Here is a 27,653-nt window from a genome sequence, read left to right as displayed (position 1 = left end):
GTGGAGCTCTGATTGGTTGCTCTGGTAAAATGAAAGTTGATCTCTGATTGGTTGCCGTGGTAAAATGAAAGTTGATCTCTGGTTGCTGTGGTAAAATGAAAGTTGATCTCTGGTTGCTATGGTAAAATGAAAGCTGAGCGCTGATTTGTTGCTGTAGTAAAATTTAAGTGGAGCTTTGATTGGTTGCTGTAGTAAAATGAAACTGAGCTCTGATTGGTTGCTGTAGTAAAATGAAAGCGGAGTTCTGATTGGTTGCTGTGGTAAAATGAAAGTTTACCTCTGATTGGTTGCTCTGGTAAAATGAAAGCTGAGCTCTGATTGGTTGCTGTGGTAAAATGAAAGTTTACCTCTGATTGGTTGCTGTAGTAAAATTAAAGCTGAGCTCTGATTGGTTGCTTTGTGGGCACACACTGACACTGCTCCAGTTCTGCAGTGGTGGGGGGAGGAAGAGCCAAGGTTCCCAATTTTTGGTGTCTCGTCGGACAACCTCCTAGATTATAGATCTGGAGATGCAGATGGTCTGAAGACCATGACAGGGCAAAGATGACACCCGTGTCTTATGGACCCCTCATCTGGAGTAGCACAGAGCCCCAAACATGCAACGTCAAATATTGAAGAATGCCCCCAATAACCAGTCACATCCCTGACTTGTCCTCATACCCTAACGGTGCACAGGCCGATCCCACCAGAACCTCTGACATCAAATTTAATTTAGGGGTACAGTACTCCTCCTCATAGATCTACCGGAGCTCTTTCACCCCCTGCTCCAGCAGTTTCCTCCTCTCATTGGTGTGCGTGTATTGACTATGGACCCATCATTCTGACCCTTAAAGGGGGTTATCATGCATATCACCATGGGATAGGCGGACCTTTTTGATTAGTGGGGGTCCGACCACTAGGAGTCAGACTCATACCAATTACCAGAAAGGGGCACTTTTATCCCCCATTAGAAGGAAACTGCCGTTGCGTATGGTCAGCCACTATTCACTACGGCCTTGCTTTCTGCAGTGGCCCCATAGGGAATGGCAACCTGTGGGGGTCCGACTGTTAAATATATGATAACTCTTACATTCTGGAATACCCCTTTAAATATTGCTTGAACCCAACTGAACTGTGGCCCCATCTTTGCCTTTGTTTTCTATAGTCCGAGCTCTGGACCCGACCCCTGAATTGTGATCGGATCTGACTCGGGTGGGTGTCAGACCCCAATAAAAGCGTGGCAGCATGGCGGACTCTTTTACGTCTGTACCTTGTGTAAATATTCACACCCCGTGTAGACTAACCTAGTAATATCAGCTCGTCTCCCCCACAGATCTTCACATGTGGTTTATACGTTTCCTCCTCTGTAGAGTCTGGACACAGTAACTTCCTCTGCTCACTTCTCTGGTATCTGATGGTGAGGACCCCGGGCCCCTGCACTATCCCACAATGATTCCTCATCCCAGGGACTGTGCTCTGCAGATGACTGTCTTCCTCCTCTCCATCACCGGTGAGTCCCAGTGTTACAGGGGTTTATCCAAATCAATTCTCACATACACTTTCAAGAGCTCTGCTTGCTGGCAGTGAATGTTGTTTGCATTGTTTAGAATCCTCTGATGTTCACGTCTTACAGAAGGCTCCAATGTCCGGCACCATATAGGTATACGGGATATGTCGTCTACATGCAGGACCGGCTCCAGGTTTCTGGGGGCCATTGGTCGACCCAGTGAGCTCCTCTTTGTTCTCTAGTTTTTTTTCTACTTGGCTTCTGGGATCTATAACTTTTTCGGTTTTTCTGTTGATATAGTTGTAATAGGGCTTATTTTATGGTGCAAACTGTAGTTTTTATCACTACCATTTGGGGTCCATACGACTTATCTGAGCTGTTTTTCTAAAAAATAATGTAGGGAGGTAAAGTGACGATAAAACAGCGTTTCTGACATTTCTATTTTGTATTTTTTTTTTTTTTGCATCAACACTTAGCACATGAGAGACATATGATGATATTTTATTAGCTCGGACAGTTATGCACACCAAAATACCAATTATGTTATTTGTTTTATATATATATATATATATTTGCAGATTTAAAAAAGGGGGTTATAAGAAGTTTTACAGTGCTTTGAAAAAGTCTTCATAGTCCGTGAACTTTTCCACGTTTTTTCATGTTACACCCACAAACTTAAATGTATTTTATTGGGATTTTATGTGACACCAACACAAAGTAGCAAGTATTTGTGACGTGTAAAGGAAATGATGATACAAAGTTTTCTAAATATTTTAAAAATAGAAATCTGAAAATTGTAGTCTGATATCCGTAAATAACATCCTGAGTGACCAATCACCTCCAGAAGTCACATAATTAGTAAATTGAGTGCACCTGTGTGTAATTTATTCTCAGTATAACCATCACACATGGTAGTGGTGGCAGCATCATGCTGTGGGGAAGCTTTTCTTCAGCAGGGGCAGGGAAGCTGGTCAGAGATGATGGGAAGATGGATGGAGCTAAATACAGGGCAATCCTGGAGGAAAACCTGTAAGAGGCTGCAGAAGACTGGAGACCGGGGCGTAGGTGTAAGAGGGGTGGACTGTACTATCGTGTTCTTGCCCCTGAAGTCACCATTGTCGTTATAAAATAGTGTGAACAAGGTTATGTGTCTTTTACATATATATGGTAATGAGTAATGTATAAGTAAAATGTCTAGTGTAAAGTATAGAGTAAGACGTAGGTTATGCTTAGGACATAAGATATAATGCTATCAAGGAGTCTAAGTATAATATGTGTAATGTATATAAATGTAATACATAGTGTTTGTGATGGATATCTGTCAGTTACCTACTGTAGGGACAGACAGAGTTAAGGTTTGGGTCTAGCCCATAGTGGGAGGGACAAGTCCCAATAAAAGGGAACTACTGCCTTATAGTCAGATAGGGAAGTACAGTAACCAAGGTCAGTTTCTGGTTGCAGTGGGCAAGCAGCTATCATTCAAGGCAGTAGGAAGCCTTACTGGATATGCAGATATTTGTGCAATGTCTGGAGCCCAGGGCTCTGTACAGGTGCCATGAAGAGTGCCTTATCCTCTGCCGTACAGAGGAAGTGGACGTGGAACCGAGATAAGGGAAGGTAATGGATCCCGGTGCACTGCGGGACTGGATGGGATATCCCTGGAGCTGACAGAACCAGTAAACGGGGGGATAGTCCAGGAGCAATGGATAGTAATGCTGGAAAGGTACTGTACTAAGGAAACAATGAATAAAAAGAGTTGAGCCCTAAGCTGCATGTTGCAATCTGATAAACTTGTACTGTCCAGTAAACTGTTGTGTGTTGAAATTAACTTGTGCTCCCTGAATTATGTTCGACGGCTCCCGAAGATGGAGGCCTGGAGACTGCAGAGGCCTGCGGCCTACAAGTGAGTGTGATGCCCCCACACCTGACAGCACATTGGGACTGAACACGATTTTCATGTAAAGTGCCAGGGCATTATGAAGCAGCAGCTCGTCCACAGCTCCCGCCCTCGGTGACTTTACATAGGTTCACCTTCTAGCAGGACAATGACCTTAAACCTCCTGCCAGAGCTACAATGGAGCGTTTAAATTAGAGAATATTCATGTGTGTGAATGGCGCAGTCACAATCCAGACCCAAATCCCAGAGAATCTGTGACAAGACGTGAAAATTACTGATCACAGATGTCTCCATCCAATCTCACTGAGCTGTAGGGGATCAGCCCTTACCGGACATTGAATGCACTGTGACTTTAAGAAACCATGCTCCCCTCTGGGTTTTCTGGTTTTGGACTAGTCACCTCCCCCCTCAGATTTCTTGGTCTGTGCAGGGAGAGATGAAGAACCAGGAAGCAGAGAGACCTCTGTGTGTCTGAGGGAACAGAGAGTCTCTTGATGATGGTTCCCTGATAAGGAGAGGTTATAAAAAGAAACTGTTAATCTATGAGAGATAAGAGTATGGACTTTAGCAAGATTTGTTGCCAGGACTGGGTCAGAGTAGAGAAGTTCATCCCTTGTTGAAGAACAGTTTCCCTGAAGACTTGTGATCTGATGCAACAGACAACACAGAGTGTCAGCCATTCCTCAATAGTGACAGAGAAACAAGATTTGCCTGTCTGCCGAGGAAAGAGATCCAATATACAGGAGAAAGAGCCAAGTGAATTGATTCGGGACAGTTACACCGGGAACAAACGGCGGCCGCCATCTGCGTCTGATCTGCGCAATTGTGAGTGACTCACCGGTGCTGAACTGTGCTAGGGTTAAGTATAGTTTTCCTTAGTTAGGACGCTGTAGCAACGTGGCCCAAATAGCGGAAAGCCAGATAGAGAATAAGCTTAGAGAAATTTGTGAAACTTGATGTGCACTGTTTGTATTGAGCTTTCATTGCCATAGCTGGAGCATAGTTTTGTGACTCGCTTCAGCTATTTCTTCCTATGTTCATATTATTAATATTGTCATTGTAAATACTGAAAATTCTCATTTCACAGCATATAACCCCTTTGTACATAATAAAGCCGAAGTTTTGTTTCAACCTTCTCGTCTGCTGCGCCGTACTTGAATTCTGCCTTGCTGTGTTCTTTGGACACTGCTACAGGGCGAGAGCTAGTGTGCAAAAAGGAAGGGGCAAAAATGTCACCTCTAGATGTGCAAAGCTGGAGAGACAGACCCTAAAAGACTGCAGCGAGAGGTGGAAGAGACAGACCCCAAAAGACTGCAGCAGAGAAAGCTGGGAGAGATAGACCCCAAATGACTGCAGCAGTAACTGCAGAGAAAGGTGGTCCTACAAAGTACTGACTCCGGAGGGCTGAATACAAATGCAAGCAACAATTATCAGATTTATATTTGTAAAATAATTCGAAAACCTCGTATCATTTCTTTTACATGTCACAAATACTTGCTATTTTGTGTTGGTGTCAAGAATCTGCATAACTAATCATATGATAAATTTATGTATGAGATAGCCAAGATGATTGTCTATAAAATGATGGTCGTCTCACGTTCATGGTGAGATATGGAGCCTGAAAGTCAAAAGTTCAAAACATTGTTACCCTTTTGCTCGTGTGTAATTAGCCACTGAGCACCCCCAATATAAATATAAATGAATTAGCTACTGTTCCTCTCGCCTCCCAAATTCATTACCCCACCAATTCACTAATAGTCATTGTCCTGTGTCCCCCCCAGTGTGATCTTTCCATAATTGTGCTGTCCTCCCATTGTGATCTCCTTACCCCCCAAGTTCTCTCTCCCCTGCAAAGAAAACGGAAAAACAGTCACTGATTGCCGATCCCACGTGGCGCCACTTTCCTGATCATTGTTGGTCTCTTCTAGCCTGAATGACACAGGCTGGGTGATGACAGTATCGTGCCGTCGACGTCACAGAGAAGGTACTGGACAAGAAGCCAAGGATGGAGGTCTGCAGCTTCCTGCTATTGTCATGTAGTGGAGCTGCGGGAAAGTGTCCTCGGCTCCCTGCACAGCGCTGCACTAGCACTGAAGAATTCAAGTATAAGCCCTCAGCTCTACTATCAGTATTTGGTCAGTATTCGGTCAGTATTTTTTCTCAGGAGTGGGTGATAAATGCAGAATTGGTGACTTATTTCTATTATACATTTTCTCTGATTGTTCTGACGCGCCCCCTGGGACATATTCCTTTTTGAGGGGAATACCCGGCACCGGATCAGATGGGGGGTTGTAGTCTCCGAGCGGCTGTGACCCGGTCCCGTGCCCAGGGCGTCAAGCTAAGTGTTATGTGGCAGTCCTTACTGATGTTATAAGAGTTCTTTTGTGTCGACTACGCCACCCGTTGTGATGCGGTCACTGTGGCCGCCGCTGCAGCAGGGTCCGCTGAGGCTGATGGTGGATGTGCAGCTTGGTGGGATAACCCCCAACGGGAGGGGTATAGCCTCAGAGGGGACAGGCGCAGAGGATGGGGGTTGTGGTGGTGCGGTGCAGCCGGCAATGAAGACAGACTCGGGTTGTGCAGTTAAGGGAGTTTACTTACTGCTGATGTTTCGGTCACTCCAGCTGTTAGTGACCACCCGAGCCGTGCTGCGTCCACCAGGTCCTGGATCCGGCCAACCCCCAAACAAGTCCAGAGCGTGGCCCTGAGCTCTCCCTCTGTCCTTTCTTCAGCCGTCCCCACCAGTGATTCACCTAGGTCCAGCTCCCTCGGGCCTTCTTTTGGGACACCCTTGGCCTTGGGTTCCCTGACCCTCCACGTGGTGTGCCTTCGGGGTGAATGTGGTGGGTGACCGTGACAGACACTGCCCACGGTCTCCGGTCTCTGGCTGGGGAATGTCTTTGCCCCCACCAGCTTGGGTTCCGGTACCCTCTTGCTGACTCCTCACCCGGTGCTCTAATTTGGGTTCTTGGGTCCCTTCAGTCTTCCCCCTCTGGGTCTTTCTCTGCTCCACTCTCTCTCTCTCCAGGGCTGCTGTTTCCTTCTCTCTCCTCTCCAACTGACTTGTTCTCAGCGTCTGACCCTGATCTAAGTTGGTGCCCTCCTTATATATCCCTCTATGTGTGAGCTCAGGTGACCAGCACCCAATGAGCTCCTATCACTACCCAGACTGCTCCCCCTATCTGCCCCTACACTACATGGGATGTACCACCCCCCTCCCACTCCAGCCAGGAACAGGCTCGGTTGTACCTGCACATTTCTAAGTGGGAGTACCGTCGGCCTGCTCCTCTGGAATGGGATGTATGTAGTGCATGCAGTCTATCTGAGCTCAGTTCCACACTCCTTCCTTACCCGGGAGTGGAATATCACACCTCTGGGTTGAGGTGCAATACCCCTGTAGCAGCCGAATCCTCAGGGTGCTACAGTTCCTCACCTGGTTTTGGCTCCCACTCCTGAGAAAAAAATACTGACCGAATACTGACCAAATACTGATAGTGGGGCCGTGGTCTAAAGAGGGCAGTCTGACCGTGGACCCCTTTATACCTGGCCCCAGGTGGTAGCCTAGATTGCCCTCATGATAATCCTCCCCTGCTCACAGGCTTTCTCTAATAGTAAGCAGGGAAATGAGGACTCACATGCTTTATCTAATAGTAAGCAGGAAAATAGGGACTCACAGGCTTTTTCTAGTTTTATGCAGGGAAATGGGGACTCACCTGCTTTTTCTAATAATAAGCAGGGCAATGAGGACTCACAGTCTTTCTCTACTAGTAGTCAGGGAAATGAGGACTCACAGGCTTTCTCTACTAGTAGGCAGGGTAACGAGGACTCACAAGCTTTCTCTACTAGTAGGGAGGGAAATGAGGACTCACAAGCTTTCTCTACTAGTAGGGAGGGAAATGAGGACTCACAGTATTTCTCTAATAGTAATCAGGGGAATGAGAACTCACAGGCTTTCTTTACTAGTAGGCACGGAAATGAGGACTCACAGGCTTTCTCTAATAGTAGGCAGGGCAATGAGGACTCACAGGCTTTCTCTAATAGTAGGCAGGGCAATGAGGACTCACAGGCTTTCTCTAATAGTAGGCAGGGAAATGAGGACTCACAGGGTTTTTCTAATAATACACAGGGAAATGAGGACTCACAGGTTTTTTCTATTTTTATGCAGGGAAATGATGACTCACAGGCTTTCTCTACTAGTAGGCAGGGAAATGAGGACTCACAGGCTTTTTCCATTTTTGCAGGGAAATGAGGACTCACAGGCTTTATCTACTAGTAGGCAGAGAAATGGGGACTCACAGGCTTTCTCTACTAGTAGGCAGGGAAATGAGGACTCACAGGCTTTCTCTACTATCAGGCAGGGAAATGGGGACTCACATGCTTTTTCTAATAATAAGCAGGACAATGGGGACTCACAGTATTTCTCTACTAATAGTCAGGGATATGAGAACTCACAAGCTTTCTCTACTAGTAGGGAGGAAAATGAGGACTCACAGTATTTCTCTAATAGTAATCAGGGGAATGAGAACTCACAGGCTTTCTTTACTAGTAGGCAGGGAAATGAGGACTCACACACAGGCTTTCTCTAATAGTAGGCAGGGCAATGAGGACTCACACACAGGCTTTCTCTAATAGTAGGTAGGGCAATGAGGACTCACAGGCTTTTTCTATTTTTATGCAGGGAAATGAGGACTCACAGGCTTTTTCTATTTTTATGCAGGGAAATGAGGACTCACAGGCTTTCTCTACTAGTAGGCAGGGCAATGAGGACTCACAGGCTTTCTCTACTAGTAGGTAGGGCAATGAGGACTCACAGGCTTTCTATAATAGTAGGCAGGGCAATGAGGACTCACAGTTTTTTTCTATTTTTATGCAGGGAAATGAGGACTCACAGGCTTTTTCTATTTTTATGCAGGGAAATGAGGACTCACTGGCTTTCTCTACTAGTATGCAGAGAAATGGGGACTCACAGGCTTTCTCTACTAGTAGGCAGGGAAATGAGGACTCACAGGCTTTCTCTACTAGTAGGCGGAGAAATGAGGACTCACAGGCTTTCTCTACTAGTAAGGAGGGAAATGAGGACTTACAGTATTTCTCTAATAGTAAGATGGGGAATGAGAACTCACAAGCTTTCTTTACTAGTAGGCAGGGAAATGAGAACCCACAGGCTTTTTCTACTAGTAGGTAGGGCAATGAGGACTCACAGGCTTTCTCTATTAGTAGGCAGGGGAATGAAGACTCACAGGCTTTCTCTACTACTATGCAGGGGAATGAGGACTCTCAGGCTTTCTCTAATAGTAGGCAGGGCAATGAGGACTCACAGGCTTTTTCTATTTTTATGCAGGGAAATGAGGACTCACAGGCTTTCTCTACGAATAGGCAGAGAAATGGGGACTCACAGGCTTGCTCTACTAGTAGGCAGGGAAATGAGGACTCACAAGCTTTCTCTACTAGTAGGCAGGGAAATGAGGACTCACAGGCTTTCTCTACTAGTAGGCAGGGAAATGAGGACTTACAGGCTTTCTCTATTTTTATGCAGGGAAATGAGGACTCACAAGCATTCTCTACTAGTAGGCAGGGAAATGAGGACTCACAGGCTCTCTCTACTAGTAGGCATAGAAATGGGGACTCACAGGCTTTCTCTAATAGTAGGCAGGGCAATGAGGACTCAGAGGCTTTCTCTAATAGTAAGCAGGGCAATGTAAACTCACAGGCTTTCTCTAATAGTAAGCAGGGCAATGCTTACTCACAGGCTTTATCTAATAGTAGGCAGGGCAATGGGGACTCACAGGCTTTTTCTACAGTGGGTACGGAAAGTATTCAGACCCCTTTAAATTTTTCACTCTGTTTCATTGCAGCTATTTGGTAAATTCTAAAAAGTTCATTGTTTTTCTCATTAAAGTCCACTCTGCACCCCATCTTGAATGAAAAAAACAGAAATGTAGAAATTTTTGCAAATTTATTAAAAAAGAAAAACTGAAACATCACATGGTCATAAGTATTCAGACCCTTTGCTCAGTATTGAGTAGAAGCCCCCTTTTGAGCTAGTACAGCCATGATTCTTCTTGGGAATGATGCAACAAGTTTTTCACACCTGGATTTGGGGATCCTCTGCCATTCTTCCTTGCAGATCCTCTCCAGTTCCGTCAGGTTGGATGGTGAACGTTGGTGGACAGCCATTTTCAGGTCTCTCCAGAGATGCTCAATTGGGTTTAGGTAAGGACTCTGGCTGGGCCAGTCAAGAATGGTCACAGAGTTGTTCTGAAGCCACTCCTTTTTTATTTTAGCTGTGTGCTTAGGGTCACTGTCTTGTTGGAAGGTGAACCTTCGGCCAAGTCTGAGGTCCAGAGCACTCTGGAAGAGGTTTTCATCCAGGATATCTCTGTACTTGGCCACATTCATGTTTCCTTCAATTGCAACCAGTCGCCCTGTCCCTGCAGTTGAAAAACACCCACATAGCATGATGCTGCCACCACCATGTTTCACTGTTGGGATTGTATTGGGCAGGTGATGAGCAGTACCTGTTTTTTTCCACACACACCGCTTAGAATTATCATCAAAAAGTTCTATCTTCGTCTCATCAGACCAGAGAATCTTTTTTTCTCATAGTCTGTGAGTCCTTCATGTGTTTTTGAGCAAACTCTTTGCGGGCTTTCATATGTCTTACACTGAGGAGAGGCTTCCATCGGGCCACTCTGTCATAAAGGCCCGACTGGTGGAGGGCTGCAGTGATAGTTGACTTTGTGGAACTTTCTCCCATCTCCGTACTGCATCTCTGGAGCTCAACCACAGTGATCTTGGGGTTCTTCTTTACCTCTCACCAAGGCTCTTCTCCCACGATTGCTCAGTTTGGCTGGACGGCCAGGTCTAGGAAGACTTCTGGTGGTCCAAACTTCTTCCATTTAAGGATTATGGAGGTCACTGTGCTCTTAGGAACTTTGAGTAATGCAGAAATTCTTTTGTAACCTTGGCCAGATCTGTGCCTTGCCACAATTCTGTCTCTGAGCTCCTTGGGCAGTTCCTTTGAGCTCATGATTCTCATTTGGTCTGACATGCACTGTGAGCTGTGAGGTCTTATATAGACAGGTGTGTGTCTTTCCAAATCAAGTCCTATCAGTTTAATTAAACACAGCTGGACTCCAATGAAGGAGTAGAACCATCTCAAGGAGGATCACATGGAAATGGACAGCATGTGACTTAAATATGAGTGCCTGAGCAAAGGGTCTGAATACTTATGACCATGTGATATTTCAGTTTTTCTTTTTTAATAAATTTGCAAAATTTTCTACATTTCTGTTTTTTTTTCAGTCAAGATGGGATGCAGAGTGTACTGTAATGAGAAAAAAAATGAACTTTTTAGAATTTACCAAATGGCTGCAATGAAACAGAGTATTAGTAGACCGGGGAATGAGGACTCACAGGCTTTCTCTACTAGTAGGCAGGGGAATGAGGGACTCTCAGGCTTTTTCTATTTTTATGCAGGGAAATGAGGACTCACAGGCTTTCTCTACTAATAGGCAGAGAAATGGGGACTCACAGGCTTTCTCTACTAGTAGGCAGGGAAATGAGGACTCACAAGCTTTCTCTAGTAGTAGGCAGGGAAATGAGGACTTACAGGCTTTCTCTATTTTTATGCAGGGAAATGAGGACTCACAAGCATTCTCTACTAGTAGGCAGGGAAATGAGGACTCACAGGCTCTCTACTAGTAGGCATGGAAATGGGGACTCACAGGCTTTCTCTACTAGTAGGCAGGGAAATGAGGACTCACAGGCTTTCTCTACTAGTAGGCAGGGAAATGGGGACTTACAGGCTTTCTCTATTTTTATGCAGGGAAATGAGGACTCGCAAGCATTCTCTACTAGTAGGCAGGGAAATGAGGACTCACAGGGTCTCTCTACTAGTAGGCATGGAAATGAGGACTCACAGGCTTTCTCTAATAGTAGGCAGAGCAATGAGGACTCACAGGCTCTCTCTACTAGTAGGCAGAGAAATGGGGACTCACAGGCTTTCTCTATTAGTAGGCAGGGAAATGAGGACTCACAGGCTTTCTCTACTATCAGGCATGGAAATGGGGACTCACAGGCTTTCTTTACTAGTAGGCAGGGAAATGAGGACTCACAGGTTTTCTCTAATAGTAGGTAGGGCAATGAGGACTCACAGGCTTTTTCTAGTTTTATGCAAGGAAATGAGGACTCACAGGCTTTCTCTACTAGTAGGCAGGGCAGTGAGGACTCACAGGCTTTCTCTACTAGTAGGTAGGGCAATGAGGACTCACAGGCTTTCTCTACTAGTAGGTAGGGCAATGAGGACTCACAGGCTTTCTCTAATAGTCGGCAGGGCAATGAGGACTCACAGGCTTTCTCTAATAGTCGGCAGGGCAATGAGGACTCACAGGCTTTCTCTAATAGTAGGCAGGGGAATGAGGGACTCTCAGGCTTTTTCTGTTTTCATGCAGGGAAATGAGGACTCACATGCTTTCTCTACTAATAGGCAGAGAAATGGGGACTCACAGGCTTTCTCTACTAGTAGGCAGGGAAATGAGGACTTACAGGCTTTCTCTATTTTTATGCAGGGAAATGAGGACTCACAAGCATTCTCTACTAGTAGGCAGGGAAATGAGGACTCACAGGCTCTCTCTACTAGTAGGCATGGAAATGGGGACTGACAGGCTTTCTCTACTAGTAGGCAGGGAAATGAGGACTCACAGGCTTTCTCTACTAGTAGGCAGGGAAATGTGGACTTACAGGCTTTCTCTATTTTTATGCAGGGAAATGAGGACTGACAGGCTCTCTCTACTAGTAGGCAGGGAAATGGGAATTCACAGGCTTTCTCTAATAGTAGGCAGGGAAATGGGAACTCACAGGCTTTCTCTAATAGTAAGCAGGGCAATGCGGACTCACAGGCTTTCTCTAATAGTAAGCAGGGCAATGCGGACTCACAGGCTTTATCTAATAGTAGGCAGGGCAATGGGGACTCACAGGCTTTTTCTACAGTGGGTACGGAAAGTATTCAGACCCCTTTAAATTTTTCACTCTGTTTCATTGCAGCTATTTGGTAAATTCTAAAAAGTTCATTGTTTTTCTCATTAAAGTCCACTCTGCACCCCATCTTGAATGAAAAAAACAGAAATGTAGAAATTTTTGCAAATTTATTAAAAAAGAAAAACTGAAATATCACATGGTCATAAGTATTCAGACCCTTTGCTCAGTATTGAGTAGAAGCCCCCTTTTGAGCTATTTTAGCCATGAGTCTTCTTGGGAATGATGCAACAAGTTTTTCACACCTGGATTTGGGGATCCTCTGCCATTCTTCCTTGCAGATCCTCTCCAGTTCCGTCAGGTTGGATGGTGAACGTTGGTGGACAGCCATTTTCAGGTCTCTCCAGAGATGCTCAATTTGGTTTAGGTCAGGGCTCTGGCTGGGCCAGTCAAGAATGGTCACAGAGTTGTTCGAAAGCCACTCCTTTGTTATTTTAGCTGTGTGCTTAGGGTCACTGTCTTGTTGGAAGGTGAACCTTCGGCCAAGTCTGAGGTCCAGAGCACTCTGGAAGAGGTTTTCATCCAGGATATCTCTGTACTTGGCCACATTCATGTTTCCTTCAATTGCAACAAGTCGCCCTGTCCCTGCAGTTGAAAAACACCCACATAGCATGATGCTGCCACCACCATGTTTCACTGTTGGGATTGTATTGGGCAGGTGATGAGCAGTACCTGTTTTTTTCCACACATACCGCTTAGAATTATCATCAAAAAGTTCTATCTTCGTCTCATCAGACCAGAGAATCTTTTTTCTCATAGTCTGTGAGTCCTTCATGTGTTTTTGAGCAAACTCTTTGCGGGCTTTCATATGTCTTGCACTGAGGAGAGGCTTCCATCGGGCCACTCTGTCATAAAGGCCCGACTGGTGGAGGGCTCCAGTGATAGTTGACTTTGTGGAACTTTCTCCCATCTCCGTACTGCATCTCTGGAGCTCAACCACAGTGATCTTGGGGTTCTTCTTTACCTCTCACCAAGGCTCTTCTCCCACGATTGCTCAGTTTGGCTGGACGGCCAGGTCTAGGAAGACTTCTGGTGGTCCCAAACTTCTTCCATTTAAGGATTATGGAGGTCACTGTGCTCTTAGGAACTTTGAGTATTGCAGAAATTCTTTTGTAACCTTGGCCAGATCTGTGTCTTGCCACAATTCTCTCTCTGAGCTCCTTGGGCAGTTCCTTTGAGCTCATGATTCTCGTTTGGTCTGACATGCACTGTGAGCTGTGAGGACTTATATAGACAGGTGTGCGCCTTTCCAAATCAAGTCCTATCAGTTTAAACACAGCTGAAGGAGTAGAACCATCTCAAGGAGGATCACAAGGAAATGGACAGCGTGTGACTTAAATATGAGTGTCTGAGCAAAGGGTCTGAATACTTATGACCATGGGATATTTCAGTTTTTCTTTTTTAATAAATTTGCAAAATTTTCTACATTTCTGTTTTTTTTCAGTCAAGATGGGGTGCAGAGTGTACTTTAATGAGAAAAAAAATGAACTTTTTAGAATTTATCAAATGGCTGCAATGAAACAAAGAGTATTAGTAGACCGGGGAATGAGGACTCACAGGCTTTCTCTACTAGTAGGCAGGGGAATGAGGGACTCTCGTGCTTTTTCTATTAGTAGGCAGGGGAATGAGGACTCACAGGTTTTCTCTACTAGTAGGCAGGGGAATGAGGGACTCTCAGGCTTTTTCTATTAGTAGGTAGGGATGCTTTAGTCCCACTCTTGATCCTGCCTGGAATTAACTTAATCCCATTTGTGACCAGAATTTGTGCGATTTTCACACCTTTACATTCACACATATACCAGGAATGTTTTCGAGAATTCAGAACAGTCCCTGTAAATCTAGGACTATTGGTGAGTGTGCTCACAGGCTTTCTCTGGATGTAGTGGATTTTGACTTAAAATCCATGTCCAGTCCATTCCTCTTGCCTCACAATAAATAATTCCCAGAGTGGGCCAGACCGGGGGTCACAACCACCGTCACTCCAGCTCCGGGACTCCTCGATTATAACAGTCCTGTGCAGCACAGTAAGGCAGTCTGCGGTGCAGCAGCTGCGACGTCCGGTACTCGCTGTTGGCACTGTTCTGTTGGACGGTGGCGGGAGTTGTGGGGGCCACGGATCATTCTGGAATATTCTGTTGACGGAATGTCTTTAACTGTTTAGTTGCTGTGGCGGAAGCATTTCTTAGAGCGCAGAATATAACGGCTACAGACGGCAGCAGCATCACCCTGAGGTGTCAGCTCCTCGTACAGGACACCAAAGTCGTCCAAGTCAACTGGAACTTCTGCAACGACGTCCACATTGCGTATCATGTGAATTACCGTGAGCTGGCGGGAATGGTGATGCCGGCGTTCTCAGAGCGCGTGACCCTAGCAAAGGATTATGGGATCGTCATATCAGACGTCAACAGGAACGATACCGGCCAGTACTGCTGCGTCTTCAACACATTCCCACACGGAGCCTATACCGGGAGGATTTACCTACAGGTCATATGTAAGTATCACACAGGAGAGGATTAGATACACGGCTCAGCAGACAGTATCACACAGGAGAGGATTAGATACACGGCTCAGCAGACAGTATCACACAGGAGAGGATTAGATACACGGCTCAGCAGACAGTATCACACAGGCTAGGATTAGATACGCGGCTCAGCAGACAGTATCACACAGGAGAGGATTAGATACACGGCTCAGCAGACAGTATCACACAGGAGAGGATTAGATACACGGCTCAGCAGACAGTATCACACAGGAGAGAATTAGATACATGGCTCAGCAGACAGTATCACACAGGCTAGGATTAGATACGCGGCTCAGCAGACAGTATCACACAGGATAGGATCAGATACACGGCTCAGCAGACAGTATCACACAGGATAGGATTAGATACACGGCTCAGCAGACAGTATCACACAGGAGAGGATTAGATACGCGGCTCAGCAGACAGTATCACACAGGATAGGATTAGATACACGGCTCAGCAGACAGTATCACACAGGAGAGGATTAGATACACGGCTCAGCAGACAGTATCACACAGGAGAGGATTAGATACACGGCTCAGCAGACAGTATCACACAGGCTAGGATTAGATACGCGGCTCAGCAGACAGTATCACACAGGAGAGGATTAGATACACGGCTCAGCAGACAGTATCACACAGGAGAGGATTAGATACACGGCTCAGCAGACAGTATCACACAGGAGAGAATTAGATACATGGCTCAGCAGACAGTATCACACAGGCTAGGATTAGATACGCGGCTCAGCAGACAGTATCACACAGGATAGGATCAGATACACGGCTCAGCAGACAGTATCACACAGGATAGGATTAGATACACGGCTCAGCAGACAGTATCACACAGGAGAGGATTAGATACAAGGCTCAGCAGACAGTATCACACAGGAGAGGATTAGATACGCGGCTCAGCAGACAGTATCACACAGGATAGGATTAGATACACGGCTCAGCAGACAGTATCACACAGGAGAGGATTAGAAACACGGCTCAGCAGACAGTATCACACAGGAGAGGATTAGATACACGGCTCAGCAGACAGTATCACACAGGATAGGATTAGATACACGGCTCAGCAGACAGTATCACACAGGACAGGATTAGATACACGGCTCAGCAGACAGTATCACACAGGATAGGATTAGATACACGGCTCAGCAGACTGTATCACACAGGAGAGGATTAGATACACGGCTCACCAGACAGTATCACACAGGATAGGATTAGATACACAGCTCAGCAGACAGTATCACACAGGATAGGATTAGATACACGGCTCAGCAGACAGTATCACACAGGATAGGATTAGATACACGGCTCAGCAGACAGTATCACACAGGATAGGATTAGATACACGGCTCAGCAGACTGTATCACACAGGAGAGGATTAGATACACGGCTCACCAGACAGTATCACACAGGATAGGATTAGATACACAGCTCAGCAGACAGTGTCACGCAGGAGAGGATTAGATACACGGCTCAGCAGACAGTATCACACAGGATAGGATTAGATACACGGCTCAGCAGACAGTATCACACAGGAGAGAATTAGATACACGGCTCAGCAGTCAGTATCACACAGGATAGGATTAGATACACGGCTCAGCAGACAGTATCACACAGGATAGGATTAGATACACGGCTCAGCAGACAGTATCACACAGGAGAGAATTAGATACACGGCTCAGCAGTCAGTATCACACAGGAGAGGATTAGATACACGGCTCAGCAGACAGTATCACACAGGATAGGATTAGATACACGGCTCAGCACACAGTATCACACAGGAGAGAATTAGATACACGGCTCAGCAGTCAGTATCACACAGGAGAGGATTAGATACACGGCTCAGCAGACAGTATCACACAGGAGAGGATTAGATACACGGCTCACCAGACAGTATCACACAGGATAGGATTAGATTAACAGCTCAGCAGACAGTATCACACAGGAGAGGATTAGCTACACGGCTCAGCAGACAGTATCACACAGGATAGGATTAGATACACGGCTAAGCAGACAGTATCACACAGGATAGGATTAGATACACGGCTAAGCAGACAGTATCACACAGTAGAGGATTAGATACACGGCTCAGCAGACAGTATCACAGAGGATAGGATTAGATACACGGCTCAGCAGACAGTATCACACAGGAGAGGATTAGATACACGGCTCAGCAGACAGTATCACACAGGATAGGATTAGATACACGGCTCAGCAGTCAGTATCACACAGGATAGGATTAGATACACGGCTCAGCAGTCAGTATCACACAGCAGAGGATTAGATACACGGCTCAGCAGACAGTATCACACAGGAGAGGATTAGATACACGGCTCAGCAGACAGTATCACACAGGAGGGGATTAGATACACGGCTCAGCAGACAGTATCACACAGGATAGGATTAGATACACAGCTCAGCAGACAGTATCACACAGGACAGGATTAGATACACGGCTCAGCAGACAGTATCACACAGGATAGGATTAGATACACGGAGCAGCAGACAGTATCACAGGATAGGATTAGATACACGGCTCAGCAGACAGTATCACACAGGACAGGATTAGATACACGGCTCAGCAGACAGTATCACACAGGATAGGATTAGATACACGGCTCAGCAGACAGTATCACACAGGATAGGATTAGATACACGGAGCAGCAGACAGTATCACACAGGATAGGATTAGATACACGGCTCAGCAGACAGTATCACACAGGACAGGATTAGATACACGGCTCAGCAGACAGTATCACACAGGACAGGATTAGATACACGGCTCAGCAGACAGTATCACACAGGATAGGATTAGATACACGGAGCAGCAGACAGTATCACACAGGATAGGATTAGATACACGGCTCAGCAGACAGTATCACACAGGACAGGATTAGATACACGGCTCAGCAGACAGTATCACACAGAATAGGATTAGATACACGGCTCAGCAGACAGTATCTCACAGGATAGGATTAGATACACGGCTCAGCTGACAGTATCACACAGGATAGGATTAGATACACGGCTCAGCAGACGGTATCACTCAGGATAGGATTAGATACACGGCTCAGCTGACAGTATCACACAGGATAGGGTTAGATACACGGCTCATCTGACAGTATCACACAGGATAGGGTTAGATACACGGCTCAGCTGACAGTATCACACAGGATAGGATTAGATACACGGCTCAGCAGACCGTATCACACTGGAGAGGATTAGATACACAGCTCAGCAGACAGTATCACACAGAATAGGATTAGATACACGGCTCAGCAGACAGTATCTCACAGGATAGGATTAGATACACGGCTCAGCTGACAGTATCACACAGGATAGGATTAGATACACGGCTCAGCAGACGGTATCACTCAGGATAGGATTAGATACACGGCTCAGCTGACAGTATCACACAGGATAGGGTTAGATACACGGCTCATCTGACAGTATCACACAGGATAGGGTTAGATACACGGCTCAGCTGACAGTATCACACAGGATAGGATTAGATACACGGCTCAGCAGACAGTATCACACAGGATAGGATTAGATACACGGCTCAGCAGACAGTATCACACAGGATAGGATTAGATACACGGCTCAGCAGACAGTATCACGCAGGATAGGATTAGATACACAGCTCAGCAGACAGTATCACACAGGCGAGGATTAGATACACAGCTCAGCAGACAGTATCACACTGGAGAGGATTAGATACACGGCTCAGCAGACGGTATCACACAGGATAGGATTAGATACATGGCTCAGCGGACAGTATCACACAGGATAGGATTAGATACACGGCTCAGCACACAGTATCACACAGGATAGGATTAGATACACGGCTCAGCAGACAGTATCACACAGGATAGGATTAGATACACAGCTCAGAATACAGTATCACACAGGATAGGATTAGATACACGGCTCAGCAGACAGTATCACACAGGATAGGATTAGATACACGGCTCAGCTGACAGTATCACACAGGATAGGATTAGATACACGGCTCAGCAGACGGTATCACACAGGACAGGATTAGATACACGGCTCAGCAGACAGTATCACACAGTATAGGATTAGATACACGGCTCAGCAAACAGTATCACACAGGATAGGATTAGATACACGGCTCAGCAGACAGTATCACAAATGAAGGGCTTAGATACACCAGTATCTACAGGGTGGACCACTTATATGAATACACCTAAATTAAATGGGAATGGTTGGTGATATCAACTTCCTGTTTGTAGCACATTAGTATATGGGAGGGGGAAAACTTTTCCAGATTTGTGGTGACCATGGTGGCCATTTTGAAGTCGGCCATTTTGGATCCAACTTTATTTTTTTCAATGGGAAGAGGGTCATGTGACACATCAAACTTATTGAGAATTTGATAAGAAAAACAATGGCATGCTTGGTTTTAACGTAACTTTATTCTTTTATGATTTTTTTACAAGTTTATGACCACTTGTAAAATGTGTTTAAGGTGCTGCCCATTGTGTTGGATTGTCAATGCAACCCTCTTCTCCCAAGTAGTTTACAAGTGGTCATAAACTTGTAAAAAACTCATAAAAGAATAAAGTTACATTAAAACCAAGCACACCATTGTTTTTCTTATCAAATTCTCAATAAGTTTGATGTGTCACATGACCCTCTTCCCATTGAAAAAAATAAAGTTGGATCCAAAATGGCCGACTTCAAAATGGCCGCCATGGCCACCACCCACCTGGAAAAGTTTCCCCCCTCCTATATACTAATGTGCCACAAACAGGAAGTTGATATCACCAACCATTCCCATTTTATTTAGGTGTATCCATATAAATGGCCCACCCTGTAGTTTGCGCTCTGTTACGTGGTGTTTTATGCTTTTTTCCGCAGCTGAGGGCACTTGGACACGTGGACTCTATCTGTGGATCGGATCAGGACTCGGGATCCTTCTTGTGCTCATCGTTTTTGTTGCCGGAAGTTTCTATTACAAGGTGAAGCGCAGATGGAGTGAGATGTTGTGTCTGCGGCTGGATGGGTGCAGGAGGGGTGATATATGAGGTCACTACTTTTATCAAATGTCACCCCCCAGATATCTAGATGATTGCATAGACCCCAACCTGTAGGTACCAGATGGTCATATTGTTCTGGGGATGATGGCTGCATCATCATCACTCAGCCATAATCGTGTATAATTGTCATTTTTCTAGAAGAAGAAATCCGATGGCTTCTACGCCAATACCATCGCAAAGACACGAAGAGCCAGTCCCATCAGTGCAAATATCCCAAATTCATCCCTGGTCGTACCCTCAGGTGAAGACGTAGAAGGGGAAGAGAGCAATGAATACTTCAATGTCATCCTGTACAACATGTAAGGCGCTGGAAATGAGGAGACGTGTGCGCTCAGTGTCAGGAGGCTGCTGTCAGCTGTAAATAAAATGTGGTCCCTCAGAAATAAATCACATTTCCTGATTTCGTAAGACATCACCACAATATGAAGTGGTAACTAATACCGGGCTGTACAGGGATAGGAAACTACAACCCCCAAACTACTGGCAAGTGGTATCACAATAGCTGGAGGTCTCTGCAGTTCTAGAATAATAATTTATAACGTTGAGTCTGAATTCACCCATGTGTCCAACAGGAAGTCTACCCATCTCCCAATCACAATGCAGCTTTTATTTTTCCAAAACTTTTGAAGAAATTAAAGCTGCGCTGGGATTGTTTGCTTTGGGTACCAGGAGCATAAATGTTGTCATTTTTCATAAATACCTCCCATTTGGGGAAGACCATCCTCTTTTTCAGACCAGATTTCCTGTGACAGATTTTTAGTTCCACCATATATTATACATGGCGGGGATTTTTTTTTTTTAGGACAGGGGCCCCCCTAGTAGTGTTGAGCCACCCCCGTAGTGTTTGAGTTCGGTTCGGTTCGTCGAACACCCGTGTGTTCGCCGAACTGTTCGTCGAACACCTTCGAACACCGTTAAAACCAATGGCAGGCAAACAAAAACACATAGAAACACATAGAAAACACCTTCAAAGGTGTCCAAAAGCTGACAAACTGCTCAGAAGACACAACTAACACATGGAAAAGTGACAAGTACATATAGTCATGCGAAAAGAAAAGAGGTGGAGGAGTAAAAGGAGGGGGAGACACAGATATAGGCATGTCATGCCCTTCTAAAATCCAAAAAGTGAGAAGCCGAGACGGCCAGTCCGCTCCTGCCCGTGCCACCTCCGTGTCGCCGGGTTTGTGCCAGAGCCGCGGTGAACCCTGACGGCCAGCCCCCCTCTCCCAATACTGGTGCCTGTCCGCTGGTGGGTCGAGAGAGCCCCCCTGTGGTGGAGGCAGCTCTAAGCTTTTTAATTTAAATTGTCCCTCTAATTTGAATGAATACACTTTAAATCCATTTACAAGGATCTATTGGAGGGCAAGTCTCATGCCAGCAGCCGCGTAATTCCAGCTCCAGTAGCGTCCACTAAAGCTGCTGCAGTTAAAAAGCTTTTATAAGGATCGAGCTCGGCTGTCCACCGCAAGGCATCCTAGTGCCAGTCCCAGCCCCTATGCCTTGGGGTGCCTCCTGATGCTCTTCACTAAGTATCCCGTGGTCCCGAAGCATTTCCTTTGAAAAAATTAAGTGTCCAAACTACAGGTGGTGTAGCTTGCTTAACAGCCGGGATAATCCGCTGACTAGCAGACACTGCTACTAGGCACAAAGTATTTCCTGGGCTAGATGCAGTTAAAAATTTGTAAGTAGATACTCTCGTTGGATGCTGAGAAAGCATTCCATAGAGTCTCCTGGCACGCCATATATGATTCTCTTAAAAAGCTTGGGGTAGGGGTCTAGGGGACCCTTTTATAGCCAAAATCACGGCCCTGTATCACAATACGTCACCTAGGCTGAAGATAAATGGAACTGTAGCACCGAGGGCTCGGTTGCTACAGACGTATTGCACCTCACCCAGAGGTGTGATATCTCACTCTCAGATAAGGATGGAGTGTTAATCAGGACCCGACACCTGCATGCATTACACCACATTGCCGTGGGGCAGGGCGACCAATATGCCCCTGAGATGGGCACGACAGTCCCTGTCCCTGGCTGGAGTGGGGGGAGGGAACACTGAGGAAGGGGAACCCTGCAGTGCAGGAGCAGGGAGGAAGCAGTTCCTGGGTGCATTGAGAAGGGAGTATAAAAGGTGGGCACCATCTTAGTTCAGTGCAGAGAAGTCTGAGCAGAAGTGGCAGGGAGCAGGGGCTCTGCATGAGCTCTGCTCCGGAGGCGGGCCTAGTAACAGAGGCCCAGGCCTGCAAGAGGGAGAAGGAAGGAAGAGGAGCGGAGAAGGCTCCAGGAACGAGGAATGAAGGGATCCCAGGGGTGCGGACGGGCGAGTCGCCACCGCACGCCCGAATCCACCTGCGTGGAGGGGTCAGGCCAAAGGGGGAGACCGGTCCCCGAACTAGTGGAGGCAGGAAACGACCCTCAGCTAGAAACCGGAGGCTCTGACATTTTATGTGGCGCAGCCCCTTGCTCCACCCGCTAGGAAGGCACCACATAGGGTCAGGGAAACTGGCGCCAAGTTTACCAAGAGGAGGCCCGAGGCAGCCGGACAGAAGTGTTGGTAAGAAAGGCCAGACAAAGGACACACAAAGGGGGTCCTGTGAAGCGCTCCAAAGTTATCTGGGAGTTGTCTGAGCCCCTCACCTGGTGAGCACAGTACGACGTGGGCAGCCGTTACCTGCAGACGTGGTCTGGATAATAAGAACTGTGAGTAAAGGCCCTGAACTGCATCACTGACTCCGTGTCGTTACTGCTGCTGCCCTGCACCATCACCCCCATCCTCCGCATACACTGCCCTGAGGCTATACTCCTCCCGTGGGGAGTTATGCTACGCTCTGCTGCACCCACAACACCAGCCTTAGCGGTCTGCCCTGTAGCGGCGGTTCACTCTGACCGCAATCCACGGGTGGCGTAGTCGGACATTTAAACATCAAAACCACATAAATAGTTCCGCCACTGGTTTGACCGCCCTGAGCCACGGAACCGGATCGCCGCCACGAAGACTACAACCACCAGCATCCACCAAAAAGGGTCCGGCTCCGGGTGTCCCAAGGCCCAGGGGGTGCGTCAGAACATTTTCATCACCTTTCACAATCACCAATGGGACAAGGCAGGGATGTCCTCTGTCCCCTCTCTTATACATCCTAGTGACGGAGCACCTGCTCTCATCAATTCGCCATAACCCCAATATTAGGTGGATTGAGGTGGGAGGCACCGAGTACAAGTGCTCTCTATTTGCTGATGATGTCCTAGTATATATCACTCAATCACATATATCCATCCCTGCTGTTATGGCTGAAATAGATCACTTTGTTACATGGTAAAATTTTAAAATCAATGCAGCGAAGTCTGAGGCCCTCGATGTCTCCCTCCCTAAATCCATATAGGATTCCATCCAGTCCAACTTTCCCTTTGCCTGGCCCTCACAGGGTATCAAATACTTAGGAATTCCTATTCATAGAGACCTCTCCCATCTATGTTATCTTAATTTTGGGCCCTTTATTGAACAATTCCATACAGACCACGGTTGGCAAGTTAGAACTGTGAGATTCACTACGTGCACCACTGGTGTTTTGTGGAAAAGCACATGTAAGATTCTGCAACAGTCTCTGCTGATACTCCTGCATGCGTGCATCCCTTTCTATGGCAGGAATAATTTCTGCAAATTTACTTTTGTACCGGGGATCTAACAGTGTGGCAACCCAGTAGTCAGGATTATTTCTAATTCTCACAATTCGAGGGTCATGTTGCAGGTAGTGCAGCAAGAAGGCACTCATGTGTGTTGCGCATCCAGGAGCACCAAGTCCCTGTTGTGTTGGTGGCGAGGTAACAATCATGCTTCCTTCCTCTGTCCTCTCCCCCCAACCTCGCACAACAGAAATGTGATCAAGGTCTCCCTCATCTGATGAGTCTTCCATCAGTTCGTCCTCCACTTCTTCCTGGGCTCCTGCACCTTCCTCACTAGTTTGGCTGCTACCATGCGCCCTGGTAAAATCATCTCCCCCACCCTCACATGCCTGCCGCCCTGGTGCTGCCGACCGTCTGGACCTTGCAGATGTTAGCCCTTCCGCATACAACTCCTCCTCCTCTACTTCCTCCACCTCCTCTTGTGCCACCACCTGACTCCGAATTCTGTTTAACATGTGCTCCAGCATGTAAATCACCGGAATAGTCATGCTGATAATGGCATCGTCAGCACTAAACATCTTCGTCGCCATTTCAAAACTGTGCAGAAGGGTGCATAGGTCCCTGATCTGAGACCACTCCTCCAGCGTGATTTGCCCCACCTCTGAATCTCGTTGGCCCAGGCTATACGTCAGAACGTATTGCACCAGGGCTTGTCGGTGCTGCCACAGTCGCTGCAACATGTGCAGAGTTGAATTCCACCGGGTAGGCACATCGCATTTTAGCCGGTGAAGTGGCAGGCCCAACGACTTCTGTAGAGATGTAAGTCGCTGAGCTGCGGGATGCAAACGGCGGAAGTGAGCACACAGCGACCGTGCCCTCTGCAGAAGGCCATCTAGTCTGGGATAGTGGGCTAAAAATTGCTGGACAACCAGGTTCAACACGTGAGCCATACAAGGCACGTGTGTGACATTGCCCCGGCGAAGGGCCGCACCCAGGTTTGCAGCATTGTCGCACACGGCCTTCCCTGGTTTCAGGTCCAGTGGAGACAACCATTCATGAAATTGGTTCTCCAGAGCTGACCACAACTCCTCAGCTGTGTGACTCACATTTCCCAGACATTTCAATGTAAAAACCGCCTGATGACGTTGAGCCCTACTGCCAGCATAGTAAGGAGGTGTGCAGGATCCCTTCTGCGCAGTTAGAAAGCTTGTGGCATGACCAGACAGGCTTTGGGTGCAGGTGGAAGACCGAGAGGAGGTTGAGGAGGCAGAAGCAGTGGAGGAAAAATGACATAAAGAGGATTGACGCACAACTCGTGGGGACGGCAAGACTTGGACAGCAGCCCCTTGTCCTGCTGTCACCATAGTTACCCAGTGCCCAGTCAGCGACATGTAACGCCCCTGTCCATGCCTACTCGTCCAAGTGTCTGTGGTGAAATGCACCCTGTCACACACAGAGTTTCTCAAAGAAGCGGTGATGTTGTGTGCGACATGCTGGTGGAGCGCAGGCACACCTTTCTTTGAGAAGTAGTGCCGACTGGGCATCTGGTACTGGGGCACTGCGACGGACATAAGGTCTCGAAAATCCTCTGTGTCCACCAGGCGGAAAGGCAGCATTTCTGTAGCCAAGAGCTTGCAGATGGTGAAATTCAACCTCTTAGCTTTCTCATGGCTAGGAGGAAATGGTCTTTTACTTGTCCACATCTGAGGGACCGAGGGCTGGCTATTGTGCTTAGACGGGGTTGATAAGGGTGTCCCCGGCAAACTGCCGGTCTGTGAGGAAGATGCAGGCGGACATGTTAGGTTGCCTTGATCCAAAGGTGGTGCTATCGATGTCGGACAGCGCTCAAGACCAGCTGGTGTTACCACCTCCAAAGAAAATGATGACCTGCCAATCACGCTGGCTGTTGCGGGTAAAGAGGTGGCAGGTCTGCGCCCCAAAACAGGTGTGACTGCTGTCCCCCCAGTCACAGAGGATGAAGAGGCCGCGGATGCACAAGATATGGCAGACGGTGGTTGGCCCGGCCGGCTAGACCGCATTGTAGCACACTGAGCTTCCCACTGCAACTTATGCTTCATGTCCATGTGCCGGTTCATGCATGAAGTACTCAAACTATGTATTTTTTGGCCTCTACTTAGCTTTTGCTGACAAATGTTACAGATAACACGAGTTGGGTCATCTTTATCGATCTGAAAAAATGCCCAGGCTATGCAAGGCTTAGCACCCATGCGACCTGAAGAGCCACCACGACTTGTGGTGAGAGGCAGAGTTGTGTTTGAGGATGCAGTTGTTGACGTGCTTCCAGTACTACGTCTCTGTCCAGGAAGGCGCAACCTGACCTCGTCGTCACTAGCATCTTCCTCCACCTCCTCTGCTGACCTCATCTCTTGGCTGACTGTGGGTTGACAGTAAGTGGGATCTCCGACCTCATCATCATCACCCTGTGCGTTATCACACCCGTCGTCCTCAGAGCCAACCTGTTCCTGCCCTGACAAAAAACTAAAGTTGTCGCTCCAATCAGGTATTTGAGTCTTATCATCGTCTTCCTCATTGTCTCCACCAACAGGAGTTACAGTTTGGGAATGAGGGTCTACATTATGGTCAGAACCTTCTGCGTCTGGTCCTGGATCCGACTCATAAAGATTCTGGGCATCAGTGCAGATCATTTCCTCGTCTGGATTCACAGAAGCGCTGGAGTCGACCTCTGATTCCCAGGCTATAGTATGAGTAAACAGCTCTGCAGACTCAACCATCTGTTCTACCTCATACTCAGACGGGCAGCTGGAGATTTGGGAGCTGTGAGGAAGCAAGTGCGATTTGGGTGACACCTTTGAGGACTGGAGTATTTGTGATGTTGAAGTTGATGTGGAGGAGAGCCCACTTAAAGGAGCACTTGATATCCGTTGAAGCACCTGCTGTTTTTGTGCCTCATCTGGAATTTGTAGCGATTGGCGTGGCCGTAAGAAAGGGATCTTATCACATTGTCCGCTAAAAGAAGTAGACATTTTAGTTTGGCTGGAAGATGGTCTTTCTTCTGCACCTACCCCACGGACACAACCTTTTTTCCCCTTCCCAACACGCCTATTCCCCTTTCCACCAGCAGCAGGCCTTTTTCCACTCATTTTGGTGGTTAACTAATTCACAACTCTGGAGTTGTTTGCACAAAAAAACAATGGATGGGAACCGAGCAGAGCTGAGTGGCCAAACTGTGGTATTAGGCCAAAACTATTGGCTGGGTTAGATGCAGAAAAAAATTATTTTTAATTTGCAACCTGATGGAGGTCAGTATAGATGGACTAATAGACCAAGTCCCACACACCGCTAGAAGCCCAAATATTTTTTCAGAGCTAGATGCAGAAAAAAATTATATTCAATTTGCAACCTGCTGGAGGTCAGTATAGAAGGACTAATAGAACAAGTCCCACACACTGCTAGAAGCCCAAATATTTTTTCAGAGCTAAATGAAGAAAAAAATTATTTTTAATTTGCAACCTGATGGAGGTCAGTATAGATGGACTAATAGACCAAGTCCCACACACTGCTAGAAGCCCAAATATTTTTTCAGAGCTAGATGCAGAAAAAAATTATTTTTAATTTGCAACCTGATGGAGGTCAGTATAGATGGACTAATAGACCAAGTCCCACACACCGCTAGAAGCCCAAATATTTTTTCAGAGCTAGATGCAGAAAAAAATTATATTCAGTTTGCAACCTGATGGAGGTCAGTATAGATGGACTAATAGAATGATGCTATGCCCAAAAGATTTTACTTCACTAGGTGCAGTAAAAAAATTGGTATTCTATACACAGGTGGTATATCTTGCAACACAGATAGGCTACTCCACTGACTAACACACTCTGCAATAGGCCAAAAAGGATTAGCTTTGCTAGATTCAGCCAAATGCTGTGAAAAAAACTTGCACAGCACTGGCACAGACCTGCCTGGCAAAAACTGATAGGAACTGATGTAACCTAGTCCTGAAAAGGACTCCAATTACAATTAGTCTTTACTCCCACAATCTAT

The 27,653-nt window shown here is 46.7% G+C and overlaps 1 protein-coding gene across 1 annotated transcript; it reads left to right on the top strand.

Annotated features, from left to right (window-relative positions):
* The first annotated feature begins 1,309 nt into the window (after positions 1–1,309).
* TIGIT (T cell immunoreceptor with Ig and ITIM domains) lies at positions 1,310–20,398 on the top strand. The gene is made up of 4 exons (XM_073670860.1): positions 1,310–1,489; positions 14,581–14,910; positions 19,833–19,933; positions 20,150–20,398. The coding sequence occupies exons 1-4, from the start codon at positions 1,429–1,431 to the stop codon at positions 20,312–20,314; spliced, it is 657 nt and encodes a 218-aa protein (XP_073526961.1). The 5' UTR covers positions 1,310–1,428; the 3' UTR covers positions 20,315–20,398.
* Positions 20,399–27,653: the final 7,255 nt, after the last annotated feature.

Source organism: Phyllobates terribilis, unplaced genomic scaffold (genome assembly GCF_046119375.1).
Source record: "Phyllobates terribilis strain yellow unplaced genomic scaffold, ASM4611937v1 Scaffold_2__4_contigs__length_985480577, whole genome shotgun sequence".
Taxonomy (NCBI): domain Eukaryota; kingdom Metazoa; phylum Chordata; class Amphibia; order Anura; family Dendrobatidae; genus Phyllobates; species Phyllobates terribilis.
This window is presented reverse-complemented; position numbering and strand designations above follow the sequence as displayed.